Below are 13,137 nucleotides of genomic sequence, written 5' to 3'. Positions count from 1 at the left end.
GCACACTCCGATGCATTACGTGGCAAAGGCCCATCACCGTCGACGTAATTCGTGCTGCACAGGGCAATAAACGAGCATCAGGAAATCTTATCTGCCATTGATCGGCCCATAGACTTTTACTCTTTCTCTCTCACCCTCTCGTTTGTTCGCCAGTAGACTAGCATGCGCTTGAATCACTCTCTCCACTCTATGAACTATAACTAGCGAACTAACTAATCAACTATTGAACTAACAAAAAAGGGACTAATCCTTCTCCCCGGTGGCGTCCGGAAACCTAGAATCTTCTATCCCATAATGTTTCGAAAACTTAAGTGTGCCCTCAATGTCGTTGTAGCCAACATCCTTGAAAGCAGTATCATCTGGAAAAATCCTCGAGTTCCCACAGCAAACCAACAGCACATCACCGATCGGAAGCGACGGAAAAGCGGCTGCACTTGCTACAACGCTCCACATCTTGTCACCTCCGGTGAGACTTCCTGCGGCTGCACTAAAGACGACAACGACGACGACAACGACGACGGCAAAATGGTAGCCGGGACGATCAGTAACTTTCACGCCGAGCAGCGCAATGATCCGCTGGTGCGGGAACTGCGCCGGGTGCGGGAGCTGAACGCTCAGCGCTACAAGGAAGACTACTCGCATGTGTTTCGGTAAGTACCTACCTAGCGGCTGTTCTAATAGAGCAAGCGAACTGTTTGTTTGTCAACACCGACCACAGAGAGATTTAATTTGAAGTTTAAAATAATAACAAACTGTTAGACTCAATTCCACGATCGATCTTAGTGCGAAAACTATGCTTGCTTCATCTGAAAATTGAACTTGGAACAGCCTCTCTCGAAGTCCTGTAAACCTTTTCGTAAAGTTTACTCAACCTACCTTAGGCATCCCATGGTCTGAATGGCTCTAACATTCACCGTATCCTACCCATCCCTTCCACAGAAATAAATCCCGATGGGACTTCATCCGGCTGTCGTTCGTCATCATGGGCATCGAGTTTGTGTACTCGGCCGAGACGGCCTTCGTTTCACCGATTCTGCTGGGAATCGGCGTAGAACATCAGCTGATGACGCTGGTCTGGGCCATTTCCCCGTTGGTTGGTTTCTTCCTGGCTCCGATCCTGGGGACGTTGAGTGATCGCTGCAAGTACAAGTTGGGCCGCAGAAGACCGATCCTGCTGGGGCTGTCCGTGACGATGATGCTAGGTAGGTTTATTTCCAGTGCAATTCAGTTTTGGATCTTGAATACATTTAATGACCGGCAATGCTTTAATTTTAGGTTGCATCTTGGTTCCGTTCGGGGAAAATTTCGGTCGATGGTTCGGTGATTTGGGGGAAATTTTCCCGGAAGAGGCGAACAACATCACCGAGGTGCTGAATTCTAATTTGACCGCTTTCCTGCCGTACGATTTCTACCGGGTGGATAAGGAAATCCTGGACCACGAGATGGACTACAAATGGGCTATCTTTATCACCATATTCGGTACGCTGCTGTTGGATTTCAGTGCCGATACCTCGCAGACGCCTGCTCGGGCCTACCTGTTGGATACGTGCGTTCCAGGTGAGAATTTACTTGGTATTTCCCCTAAATCATCTGGAATCCTGGGAAGGAAATATATGGATTCTTTTGGAATTACTAGAGGGATTCTTCTGGAATCCCTTGAGGGATTCTTCTGGAATCCCTAGAGGGATTCTTCTGGAATCCCTAGAGGGATTCTTCTGGAATCCCTAGAGGGATTCTTCTGCAACCCCTAGAGGGATTCTTCTGGAACCCCTAGAGGGATTCTTCTGGAATCCCTAGAGGGATTGTTCTGGAATTCCAAGAGGGATTCTTCTGAGATCCCAAGAGGGATTCTTCTGGAATCCCTAGAGGGATTCTTCTGCAACCCCTAGAGGGATTCTTCTGGAACCCCTAGAGGGATTCTTCTGGAATCCTTAGAGGGATTGTTCTGGAATTCCAAGAGGGATTCTTCTGGAATCCCTAGAGGGATTCTTCTGGAATCCCTAGAGGGATTCTTCTGGAATCCCTAGAGGGATTCTTCTGGAATCCCTAGAGGGATTCTTCTGGAATCCCTAGAGGGATTCTTCTGGAATCCCTAGAGGGATTCTTCTGGAATCCCTAGAGGGATTCTTCTGGAATTACTAGAGGGATTCTTCTGGAATCCCTTGAGGGATTCTTCTGGAATCCCTAGAGGGATTCTTCTGGAATCCCTAGAGGTATTCTTCTGGAATCCCAAGAGGGATTCTTCTGAGATCCCAAGAGGGATTCTTCTGGAATCCCTAGAGGGATTCTTCTGCAACCCCTAGAGGGATTCTTCTGGAACCCCTAGAGGGATTCTTCTGGAATCCCTAGAGGGATTGTTCTGGAATTCCAAGAGGGATTCTTCTGGAATCCCTAGAGGGATTCTTCTGGAATCCCTAGAGGGATTCTTCTGGAATCCCTAGAGGGATTCTTCTGGAATCCCTAGAGGGATTCTTCTGGAATCCCTAGAGGGATTCTTCTGGAATCCCTAGAGGGATTCTTCTGGAATCCCTAGAGGGATTCTTCTGGAATCCCTAGAGGGATTCTTCTGGAATCCCTAGAGGGATTCTTCTGGAATCCCTAGAGGGATTCTTCTGGAATCCCTAGAGGGATTCTTCTGGAATCCCTAGAGGGATTGTTCTGGAATTCCAAGAGGGATTCTTCTGAGATCCCAAGAGGGATTCTTCTGGAATCCCTAGAGGGATTCTTCTGGAATCCCTAGAGGGATTCTTCTGGAATCCCTAGAGGGATTCTTCTGGAATCCCTAGAGGGATTCTTCTGGAATCCCTAGAGGGATTCTTCTGGAATCCCTAGAGGGATTCTTCTGGAATCCCTAGAGGGATTCTTCTGGAACCCCTAGAGGGATTCTTCTGGAATCCCTAGAGGGATTGTTCTGGAATTCCAAGAGGGATTCTTCTGGAATCCCTAGAGGGATTCTTCTGGAATCCCTAGAGGGATTCTTCTGGAATCCCTAGAGGGATTCTTCTGGAATCCCTAGAGGGATTCTTCTGGAATCCCTAGAGGGATTCTTCTGGAATCCCTAGAGGGATTCTTCTGGAATCCCTAGAGGGATTCTTCTGGAATCCCTAGAGGGATTCTTCTGGAATCCCTAGAGGGATTCTTCTGGAATCCCTAGAGGGATTCTTCTGGAATCCCTAGAGGGATTCTTCTGGAATCCCTAGAGGGATTCTTCTGGAATCCCTAGAGGGATTCTTCTGGAATCCCTAGAGGGATTCTTCTGGAATCCCTAGAGGGATTCTTCTGGAATCCCTAGAGGGATTCTTCTGGAATCCCTAGAGGGATTCTTCTGGAATCCCTAGAGGGATTCTTCTGGAATCCCTAGAGGGATTCTTCTGAGATCCCAAGAGGGATTCTTCTGGAATCCCTAGAGGGATTCTTCTGCAACCCCTAGAGGGATTCTTCTGGAACCCCTAGAGGGATTCTTCTGGAATCCCTAGAGGGATTGTTCTGGAATTCCAAGAGGGATTCTTCTGAGATCCCAAGAGGGATTCTTCTGGAATCCCTAGAGGGATTCTTCTGGAATCCCTAGAGGGATTCTTCTGGAATCCCTAGAGGGATTCATCTGGAATCCCTAGAGGGATTCTTCTGGAATCCCTAGAGGGATTCTTCTGGAATCCCTAGAGGGATTCTTCTGGAATCCCTAGAGGGATTCTTCTGGAATCCCTAGAGGGATTCTTCTGGAATCCCTAGAGGGATTCTTCTGGAATCCCTAGAGGGATTCTTCTGGAATCCCTAGAGGGATTCTTCTGGAATCCCTAGAGGGATTCTTCCGGAATCCCTAGAGGGATTCTTCTGGAATCCCTAGAGGGATTCTTCTGGAATCCCTAGAGGGATTCTTCTGGAATCCCTAGCGGGATTCTTCCGGAATCCCTAGAGGGATTCTTCTGGAATCCCTAGAGGGATTCTTCTGGAATCCCTAGAGGGATTCTTCTGGAATCCCTAGAGGGATTCTTCTGGAATCCCTAGAGGGATTCTTCTGGAATCCCTAGAGGGATTCTTCTGGAATCCCTAGAGGGATTCTTCTGGAATCCCTAGAGGGATTCTTCTGGAATCCCTAGAGGGATTCTTCTGGAATCCCTAGAGGGATTCTTCTGGAATCCCTAGAGGGATCGATTCTTCTGGAATCCCTAGAGGGATTGATTCTCCTGGAATCCCTAGAGGGATTGATTCTCCTGGAATCCCTAGAGGGATTGATTCTTCTGGAATCCCTGGAGGGATTCTTCGGGAATCCCTTGAGGGATTCTTCCAGAATCCCTAGAGGGATTCTTCTGGAGTCCCTAGAGGGATTCTTCTGGAATCCCTAGAGAGATTCTTCTGGAATCCCTAGAGAGATTCTTCTGGAATCCCTAGAGGGATTCTTTTGGAATCCCTAGAGGGATTCTTCTGGAATGCCTAGAGGGATTCTTCTGGAATCTCTAGAGGGATTCTTCTGGAATCTATAGAGGTATTCTTCTGAAATCCCTAGAGTGATTCTTCTGGAATCCCTAGAGAGATTCTTCTGGAATCCTCATAAGGATTATTTTGGAATCCCTAAAGGGATTCTTCTGGAATCCCTAGAGGGATTGATTCTTCTGGAATCCCTAGAGGGATTTATTCTTCTGGAATCCCTAGAGGGATTCTTCGGGAATCATTAGAGGGATTCTTCTGGAATCCCTAGAGAGATTGATTCTTCTGGAATCCCTAAAGGGATTGATTCTTCTGGAATCCCTAGAGGGATTGAATCTTCTGGAACACCTAGAGGGTTTGATTCTTCTGGAATCTCTAGAGGGATTCTTCTGATTCCCCTAAATGAATCGTCCTGGAATCCCTGAAGAAATCATTATAGAATCTCTGAATAGATCCTCCTGAAATCCCTTTAAAAATTCTTTCAAAAATTACATAACAATACCCTTCAAAATTCAATTTTCAGAGGACCACGGTCGCGCCTGCAGCACATTTTCGATCATGGCCGGCATCGGAGGCAGCTTGGGTTACATGCTCGGTGGAATCAACTGGGACGACACGAGTTTCGGCGATTTTCTCGGAGGCAGCATCAAAACCGTATTCACCATCGTTGGTATAATCTTCATCATATGCCTCATCCTCACGGTGTCCAGCTTCCGTGAAATCCCGCTCCCGTTGATGGAAAAGGATGACTTGCTGCGACCGTTGACCGAGTCTATCGTCAAGAAGGAACGGGCCAAAATGGATGACAAGATCTTCTACATCAAGGATGTGAGTCGGTCCTTTGCGATGCAGCTGCAGACGATCGACGAAACGACTCAGCCTCCGGCACCGCAGATGATCAACAACGCGCTAGCCGCGGAGACAGAAAAGAAACAAACGGTCGAACCAGCATGTTCGACGTCGGACTCCGACTTAGACGATGAAGAGAAAGCGATGTCTCTGAAGGACTTCCTGAAGAGTATTGTCATGATGCCTAAATCGATTGCGATTCTTTGCTTTACGAATCTGCTCTGCTGGATGGGACATTTAAGCTTCTGTTTATACTTCACCGACTTTGTCGGCGAGGAGGTGTTCAAGGGAAATCCGGCAGCTCCGTCGACATCGGAATCCTATCAGCTGTACCTGGAAGGAGTCCGCTATGGATGTTTCGGGCTGGCAATCTACTCGCTGGCCTGCTCGTGCTATTCGTTTACGATCGAGAAATTGATCAAGGTTCTCCGCGCCCGCATTGTCTACTGCGGTGGACTGCTAATCGATGCCATCGGGATGATTCTAATGGCCATTTACCCAAACAAGGTGACAGTATTCGTGTTCAGTGCTACCGGAGGAATTGTCTACGCATTGCTGTTTACTATGCCTTTCCTGTTGATTGGACAGTATCATGCTAAGGGACAGGTTTGTTACAGATTGATCTTCGATAAATTTCAAATAACCAATACAATTCCCCTCGTTATAGTTCAAAGCAAATAAGTCGACGGCAACGGATAAACCGGAAAAGAAGCGTGGTTTGGCAACCGACATAGCCGTAGTCGGGGGAATGATATTCGTTGCACAGATCATCGTTTCGCTGTGCATAGGATCGTTGATTGAAGCGCTGGGAACGACGGCTGCCGTAATCTACACGGCCGGTACTTGTAGTTTTCTGGCAGCACTGGCATCAACGCAGGTCGTCTATATGGATTTGTAAAACCCCTCTCAGGCTGGCCCAGGGCGGCAGTAGCGCAATCGCAGAAGTTCTCACGACAAGATCTACTTGATACGAAAGCAGACCTCCACTGATAAACGATATTTACCTATATTTTAATAATATGTTACCTCCAAATGGATTGAATGATAGAAGCATTTTACAATATCGGTAATGTTATGTGATATACGTCAACTGTATTTTATACGTATAGGTTTAAGGTCACCCCTCAACGTTAGGTTTCTGATATCAAATAAATTTAAGATAGGAATAAACCTTGATTGGCGTGTTTTGCTTTGTGCCTCAACGGGAAATCCATTGAAATGTGAGTGAGTTGCAAATTTTCCTCTGCGTAGGCCAATTTCAAAATGATTAAATTGGTTTATTGACCTGTTTGAAACGTTTACGATGCTTTTGATAAAAATTAGTGGCCACTTGGGAATTTATCAGCATTTCAAGGCATTACCAAGATAACCAGACTGATTGATTATCAGCCGCGTGTAGTGATAAACATTTCGGGTGACGTCTCCGATGAAGCGTGCTTGCAGTAAAGTCAAAGGCGACTAGCGGGATTGATAATCGCATTATGAGTAACTTTAGCTTTGATGGATGCATTTTTAACGATTGAGTTGACATTTACGATCCCAGTAGCAGTTTATCCTGTTGTATATTTCTTGCGGGTCTGCATGCGTCATTGCAAATTAGATTACGATTGGATCAACAATATATTATATTGAATTGATGCAGGATAAGTAACGACTTCGGCATAAGCGCCTACTTCCGTCATAACAAGCAAAATACCTCAAATATTTCAATAATTTAGAGGTGAACGCGTTGATAATTCGTTTGGTAAAATAATTTTTTTTTACAAGCTGTAGTGTATTAGAACGCATTGTATAAATATTAACAGTTTCGGTTGTGCTTTTTACGTTGGAAATTGGATCTTAACCCTATGTCTTGACGAATCTTCATCAAGCGTCTGCATCTCTTTCCTTCCCAGACTTTAATGGACAGTTCAAGCACCTTCTATCTTGATCTACTCAAACTGGTCTCATGGTTTGCTACAATTATTCTATGAACAGATTCCCGACCACAATCTTAAAGCTTCTATTTGGTGTTATCACAGTCCAGGGACAGCTCATTAGGAAAAAAATCGGTTTAATTTTAAGGTGTTACGGACTCACCACATTCCACATCGAACGCTCGACTGTTTCGGTCAAGTATTGCTTGCACTCCGTAATCGGTACTAGTTTTTTTCCCCTATTGAGGTTTTTTTTTCAATCCGCTTTCATACTGAGTGGTGTTGTAGTATACAACAGTGCAGTGAGCATCGCGGAATTGTAATTGCCGCTCAATCGTTCGAGAAAGGAAGCAGTCATTTCCGGCCGAGTCCGGCAGATGAGCTGTACATCTCTAACCAACAAGTTTCATCGCATCACGAAACGGCAAACTCAAGGTCATCGAGTTCACCAGCCGGCGAGCCAGCCGGTGCTTTGTTGCAAACACTCGAGGGCAACAATAGAACGATCAGCACCATCATTCTCACATCAGGATAGATCATCGTCATCAGCCACACTCCGTGCGCTTGTGTGGAGAGTTAAGTAACAAACGGTTATCTTCCGTTCTCCGCAACCTGATTAATCTCCATACAGTGTTGATTAACTTTTCTGACACCTTTTTGTTTTTTCCTGAAAAATTTTTCATTTTTTTTTTCTCTTTTTTTTCATTTACTGTTTTTTTTTTTTTTTGCAAGTTGATTAATCTCCCTATAGTGTTGATTAACTTTCCTGGCATTATTTTTTCCATTTTAAAGTTTTTTTTTTTTTTTTGCTTTGTTGGATTAAGTATTATTTTTACCGTTATATTTTTGGATAAGTTTATTTTTTTCTTATTTTTTTTTTATTTATTATTTTTTTTTTTCTCAACGCATATATATATATATATATATATATATATATATATATATATATATATATATATAAATATATATATATATTTCCTTTTTTATGTCGAAATCTGTTGCGGAGGTACTTAAGACCCCGCAATGGATGAAACCAATGATGGCGGGGGTATTTCGCTAGCAGATATCTCCGATGATGAGTCTGTTAAATCTCCATCATTCGAAAATCTGCTTCTCACTGAAGAGGAAATGGATACCTCAGGGGATTCTACTTCGGACCCCAAAACGAGCACTGGAGCTTACCCAAAGGTGATGTCTAAACAACAACCTCCTTCACCCCCTGCCCCCCCTTCTCCACCATCGCCCCCTCGTCCACCTGTTCCCCCTACTCCAACCGTTCCCTTAAAAATTTCTGCGACCCCCCGCCATAAAGCTTACCCAAGCGACTCAAAAGGTCCGTGGGTTGTTTTTTTCCGGCCCAAACAAAAACCTTTGAATATTTCTCGGATTTCGAAGGATCTGACAAAACATTTTTCGGCCGTAACCGATATCTTTAAGGTAACGTCAAACAAACTGCGCGTTACCGTTGATGACCTGAAACAGGCAAACCGGATTGTTGCCTGTGAGCTTTTTTCGATCGAATATCGAGTCTACGTCCCCAGTTGTGACGTAGAAATTGAAGGAGTGGTCACCGAATCGAGTCTGACTTGTGAGGATTTCCTGCAAGTCGAATCTTTCGGCATTTTCAAAAACCGTGCCCTCCCGAAAGTCAAGATACTGGACTGCATTCAACTGCAGTCAGTGTCGCACATAGGCACAAAAAAAAAGTATACCCTCTCAGATTCGTTTCGTGTGACCTTTTCAGGATCGGCATTACCTGACTACGTCACAATTGGGAAGGTTCGACTACCTGTACGCTTGTTTGTACCGAGGGTAATGAATTGCTTGAAATGCAAACAACTAGGTCACACCGCGGACTTTTGTTCCAACAAACCGCGGTGCGATCAATGTGGGGAGGAGCATACGGAGGGTCCTTGTCATGCTACCCCAAAATGCGTTTACTGTAAGGATGCTCCGCATGCTCTGAGTGATTGCCCGAAGTACAAACAGCAGGGAGAAAAACTAAAGCGGTCTTTGCAAGCTCGCTCTAAGCGCTCGTTAGCAGAAATTTTAAAAACGACCGCTTCATCTTCCCAAACCACCCCAAAAAGCAACAACACATTCCACCTCCTGCCAGATGATGATCAGGGCTCTGACTCAGAGGTGGGTGAGAGTAGTCCTTTTGTCTTTAATGGCAACACGAGGAAGCGGTCCAAAATAAACGTCACCCAAAAACCTCGTAAGGCCTCTCGTATGGACTACCAACCTACCTTGACAAATTTAAGAGGTAGCGGAAATGTACCGAAACCCCCACCACCGGGATTTAAATCTTGTAATTTTAACAAGGACTTTCCGCCACTTCCGGGATCATCTAAAACCCCAGATATCCCAGTTTTTCAGCCAGAAAAACAGCTGAATAATCAGCAAGAACATGATGCCATGTTCACGTTTTCTGAAATTGTGGAGAGCATCTTCAATATATTCAACGTCTCTGACTCAACTCGGAACATTATTAATTTAGTGCTTCCATTCGTGAAAACTCTTTTGAAGCAACTAGCTTCTAGGTGGTCCTTCCTTGCATCGATCATATCCTTTGATGGATAATTTTCCGAATGAGGTCGGGGATATGATCTCTGTTCTTCAGTGGAACTGTAGAAGTCTTATACCGAAACTTGACACATTCAAATTTTTAGTTCACAACTCACTTTGTGATGCATTTGCTCTTTGTGAAACATGGCTTTCTTCAGACACCGATCTCCCTTTCCACGATTTTAACATTATTCGCCTTGATCGAGCAGATTCGTATGGAGGGGTGCTTCTCGGGATTCATAAGCTCCATTCCTTTCATAGAATCGATCTGCCTTCCGTGACAGGCATTGAAGTTGTCGCATGTCAGGTAAATATTCGAGGTAAAAGCCTCAGTATTGCCTCAGTATATCTTCCTCCAAGAACTGCGATTTCTCGCCAAGGTCTCTCAGATATCTGCTCAGCTTTATCTGAGCCTCGGTTGATATTAGGAGATTTTAACTCCCACGGTACAGGCTGGGGGGAACTGTACGATGACAACCGCTCAACCCTGATATACGACCTTTGCGATAACTTCAATATGACAATTCTAAACACTGGGGAAGTAACACGAGTGGCCAAACCTCCAGCAAGAGAAAGTAGATTAGACCTCTCCCTCAGTTCGAGTTCACTATCGTTGGATTGCTCGTGGAAAGTAATTCAAGATCCCTACGGTAGTGACCACTTGCCAATCAAAATTTCTATTACCAATGGTTCATCTTCCACTCGCTCGGTTGACATCGCGTACGACCTCACGAAAAACATCGACTGGCAAAAATTTGCGTCCGCGGTTCTCGGTGGTACTGATTCGGTTGAGATACTCCCTCCGCTGGATGAGTACTCCTTTTTATCGCGACTTATCGTTGACTGCGCTCTTCAAGCACAGACGAAACGCGTTCCGGGTGTTTTCGTTCGCAAACGACCTCTCACTCCGTGGTGGGATAAGGATTGCACCGACGCGAACAGCGAGAAGTCCGCCGCGTTTAAACGCTTCCGCAAACACGGTAAGGTCGAGGATTTCGAGCGGTACACCGACCTCGAGAAAACTTTTAAGAGCTTGATTAAAGCCAAAAAACGCGGTTACTGGCGTCGGTTCGTCGATGGTTTGTCGAGAGAGACTTCGATGAGAACACTCTGGAATGTCGGCAGGAGAATGCGCAACGCGTCATCACCGGTCAACGAAGACAAGGAGTACTCAGACAGTTGGATATTCAGCTTCGCGCAGAAAGTTTGCCCGGATTCGGTGTCGGTTCAAACCAACGTTCGTGATAGTCCGTCGGGTAGTAACGAAATAGATTCTCCGTTTTCGATGGTGGAATTCTCACTTGCTCTCCTCTCATGTAACAACTCAGCTCCAGGAATGGATAGAATCAAGTTCAACTTGCTCAAAAATCTCCCAGACGTCGCGAAGAGACGCTTGTTGAACTTATTCAATCAATTTCTGGAGCACAACATTGTTCCGGATGATTGGAGGCAAGTAAGAGTTATCGCCATTCGAAAACCCGGTAAACCCGCGTCGGATTATAACTCGTACCGTCCCATCGCGATGCTGTCCTGTATACGGAAATTGTTGGAGAAAATGATTCTTTTTCGTCTAGACAAATGGGTCGAGTCGAATGGTTTACTTTCAGACACGCAATTTGGATTTCGGAGAGCCAAAGGAACGAGCGACTGTCTTGCGTTGCTTTCAACTGAAATTCAACTGGCCTATGCGCAAAAACAGCAAATGGGTTCAGTTTTCTTGGACATTAAGGGGGCTTTTGATTCTGTTTGTATCGATGTCCTTTCGGATAAACTCCACGATAGTGGGCTTTCACCAATTATGAACAACTATTTGAGCAACTTGTTGTCTGAGAAATATATGAGCTTTTCTCATGGAAACTCGACAACTTCACGAATTAGTTACATGGGTCTCCCCCAGGGCTCATGTTTAAGCCCCCTTCTTTATAATTTTTACGTTAAAGACATTGATGGTTGTCTTGATGAAAATTGCTCGCTAAGGCAGCTTGCAGATGACGGCGTTGTGTCCGTTATAGGGCCAAGTGCACCGGACCTGCAAGGACCATTGCAAGATACCTTAGACAATTTGTCTACTTGGGCTATGAAGCTGGGTATCGAATTCTCTCCGGAGAAAACTGAGTTGGTTGTTTTTTCTAGGAAGCATCATCCTGCACAGTTACAGCTTCAACTAAAGGGTAGAACAATCACTCAAAGTATATCTTTCAAGTATTTAGGTGTCTGGTTCGATTCCAAATGCACATGGGGAAAACATATTGCGTATCTAAAACAAAAATGCCAACAAAGAATCAATTTTCTTCGTACAATTACCGGAACTTGGTGGGGAGCACACCCGGAAGATCTTATCAGGTTGTATCGAACAACCATCTTGTCGGTTCTAGAGTACGGTAGCTTCTGCTTTCAATCCGCGGCGAAAACACATATCTTGAAGCTGCAACGAGTTCAATACCGTTGCCTCCGAATCGCGCTTGGCTGTATGCACTCGACGCATACGATGAGCCTCGAAGTACTCGCGGGTGTTCTCCCACTGACAGACCGTTTCGCTGAGCTGTCTTTCCGGTTCCTCATCCGTTGTGAAGTATTGAATCCCTTGGTAATAGAACACTTTGAGAAGCTACTCGACCAAAATCCTCAAACAAGATTCATGAGTTTGTACTATGAGTACATGACGCTGGAGGTTGGTCCTTCTTCATTAATCTCCAATCGTGATTGCTTCCAAGCCTTCTATAGTTCCTCTGTAAATTTTGATCTGACCATGATGCAAGAAATCCATGGAATACCAGATCACCATCGGTCGATGGTTGTTCCCTCAATTTTTGCAATCAAGTACCACCATGTAAGTAACGATAAAAGATTTTTCACAGATGGGTCAACCATAAATGCTTCCACTGGATTTGGTGTATTTAATCAATTTCATAGCGCCTCCTATAAACTGCAGAAACCATGCTCCGTATACGTTGCGGAACTCGCAGCTATATTTTACGCAGTAGAGCGAATTGCCTCACTACCTTCTGACCATTATTTCATTTTTACGGATAGTCTTAGCTCATTGGAGGCTATTCGTTCAATGAGGCCGATGAAGCACTCCTCGTATTTCCTGCCTGAAATACGATCTAAAATGAGTGCTTTATCTAACTGCTCCTATACTATCACCTTAGCTTGGGTCCCATCTCATTGCTCAATTCCGGGTAATGAGAAAGCGGACTCATTGGCTAAGGTGGGCGCTATGGAAGGCGATATTTTTGAGCGACAAATCGCCTTCAACGAATTTTTCTCCATTGCTCGCCAGCAAGTCCTCATCAGTTGGCAACAAAAATGGAATGATGGTGAATTGGGAAGATGGTTACATTCTATTCTCCCACAGGTGTCGAACAAACCATGGTTC

General features: G+C 45.0%; 1 protein-coding gene across 1 annotated transcript in view; it reads left to right on the top strand.

Moving 5' to 3' along the window:
* The window catches only part of LOC135697724 (proton-associated sugar transporter A-like), a 46,274-nt gene extending 39,824 nt beyond the window's left edge, over positions 1 to 6,450 (top strand). Inside the window, exons 3-7 of the mRNA XM_065217520.1 lie at positions 335 to 650; positions 940 to 1,202; positions 1,276 to 1,557; positions 4,949 to 5,880; positions 5,942 to 6,450. Coding sequence (XP_065073592.1) covers positions 335 to 650; positions 940 to 1,202; positions 1,276 to 1,557; positions 4,949 to 5,880; positions 5,942 to 6,172 — 2,024 coding nt within the window. The 3' untranslated portion in view covers positions 6,173 to 6,450. The remainder of the gene's footprint in view (positions 1 to 334; positions 651 to 939; positions 1,203 to 1,275; positions 1,558 to 4,948; positions 5,881 to 5,941) is intronic.
* The last annotated feature ends 6,687 nt before the right edge of the window (positions 6,451 to 13,137 follow it).

Source organism: Ochlerotatus camptorhynchus, unplaced genomic scaffold, assembly GCF_037179485.1.
Source record: "Ochlerotatus camptorhynchus isolate MF236.1 unplaced genomic scaffold, CSIRO-AGI_Acam_v1.1 ptg000077l, whole genome shotgun sequence".
Classification (NCBI taxonomy): Eukaryota; Metazoa; Arthropoda; class Insecta; order Diptera; family Culicidae; genus Ochlerotatus; species Ochlerotatus camptorhynchus.
Note: the sequence above shows the minus strand (reverse complement) of the source record. Positions and strands in the feature narration are given on the sequence as shown.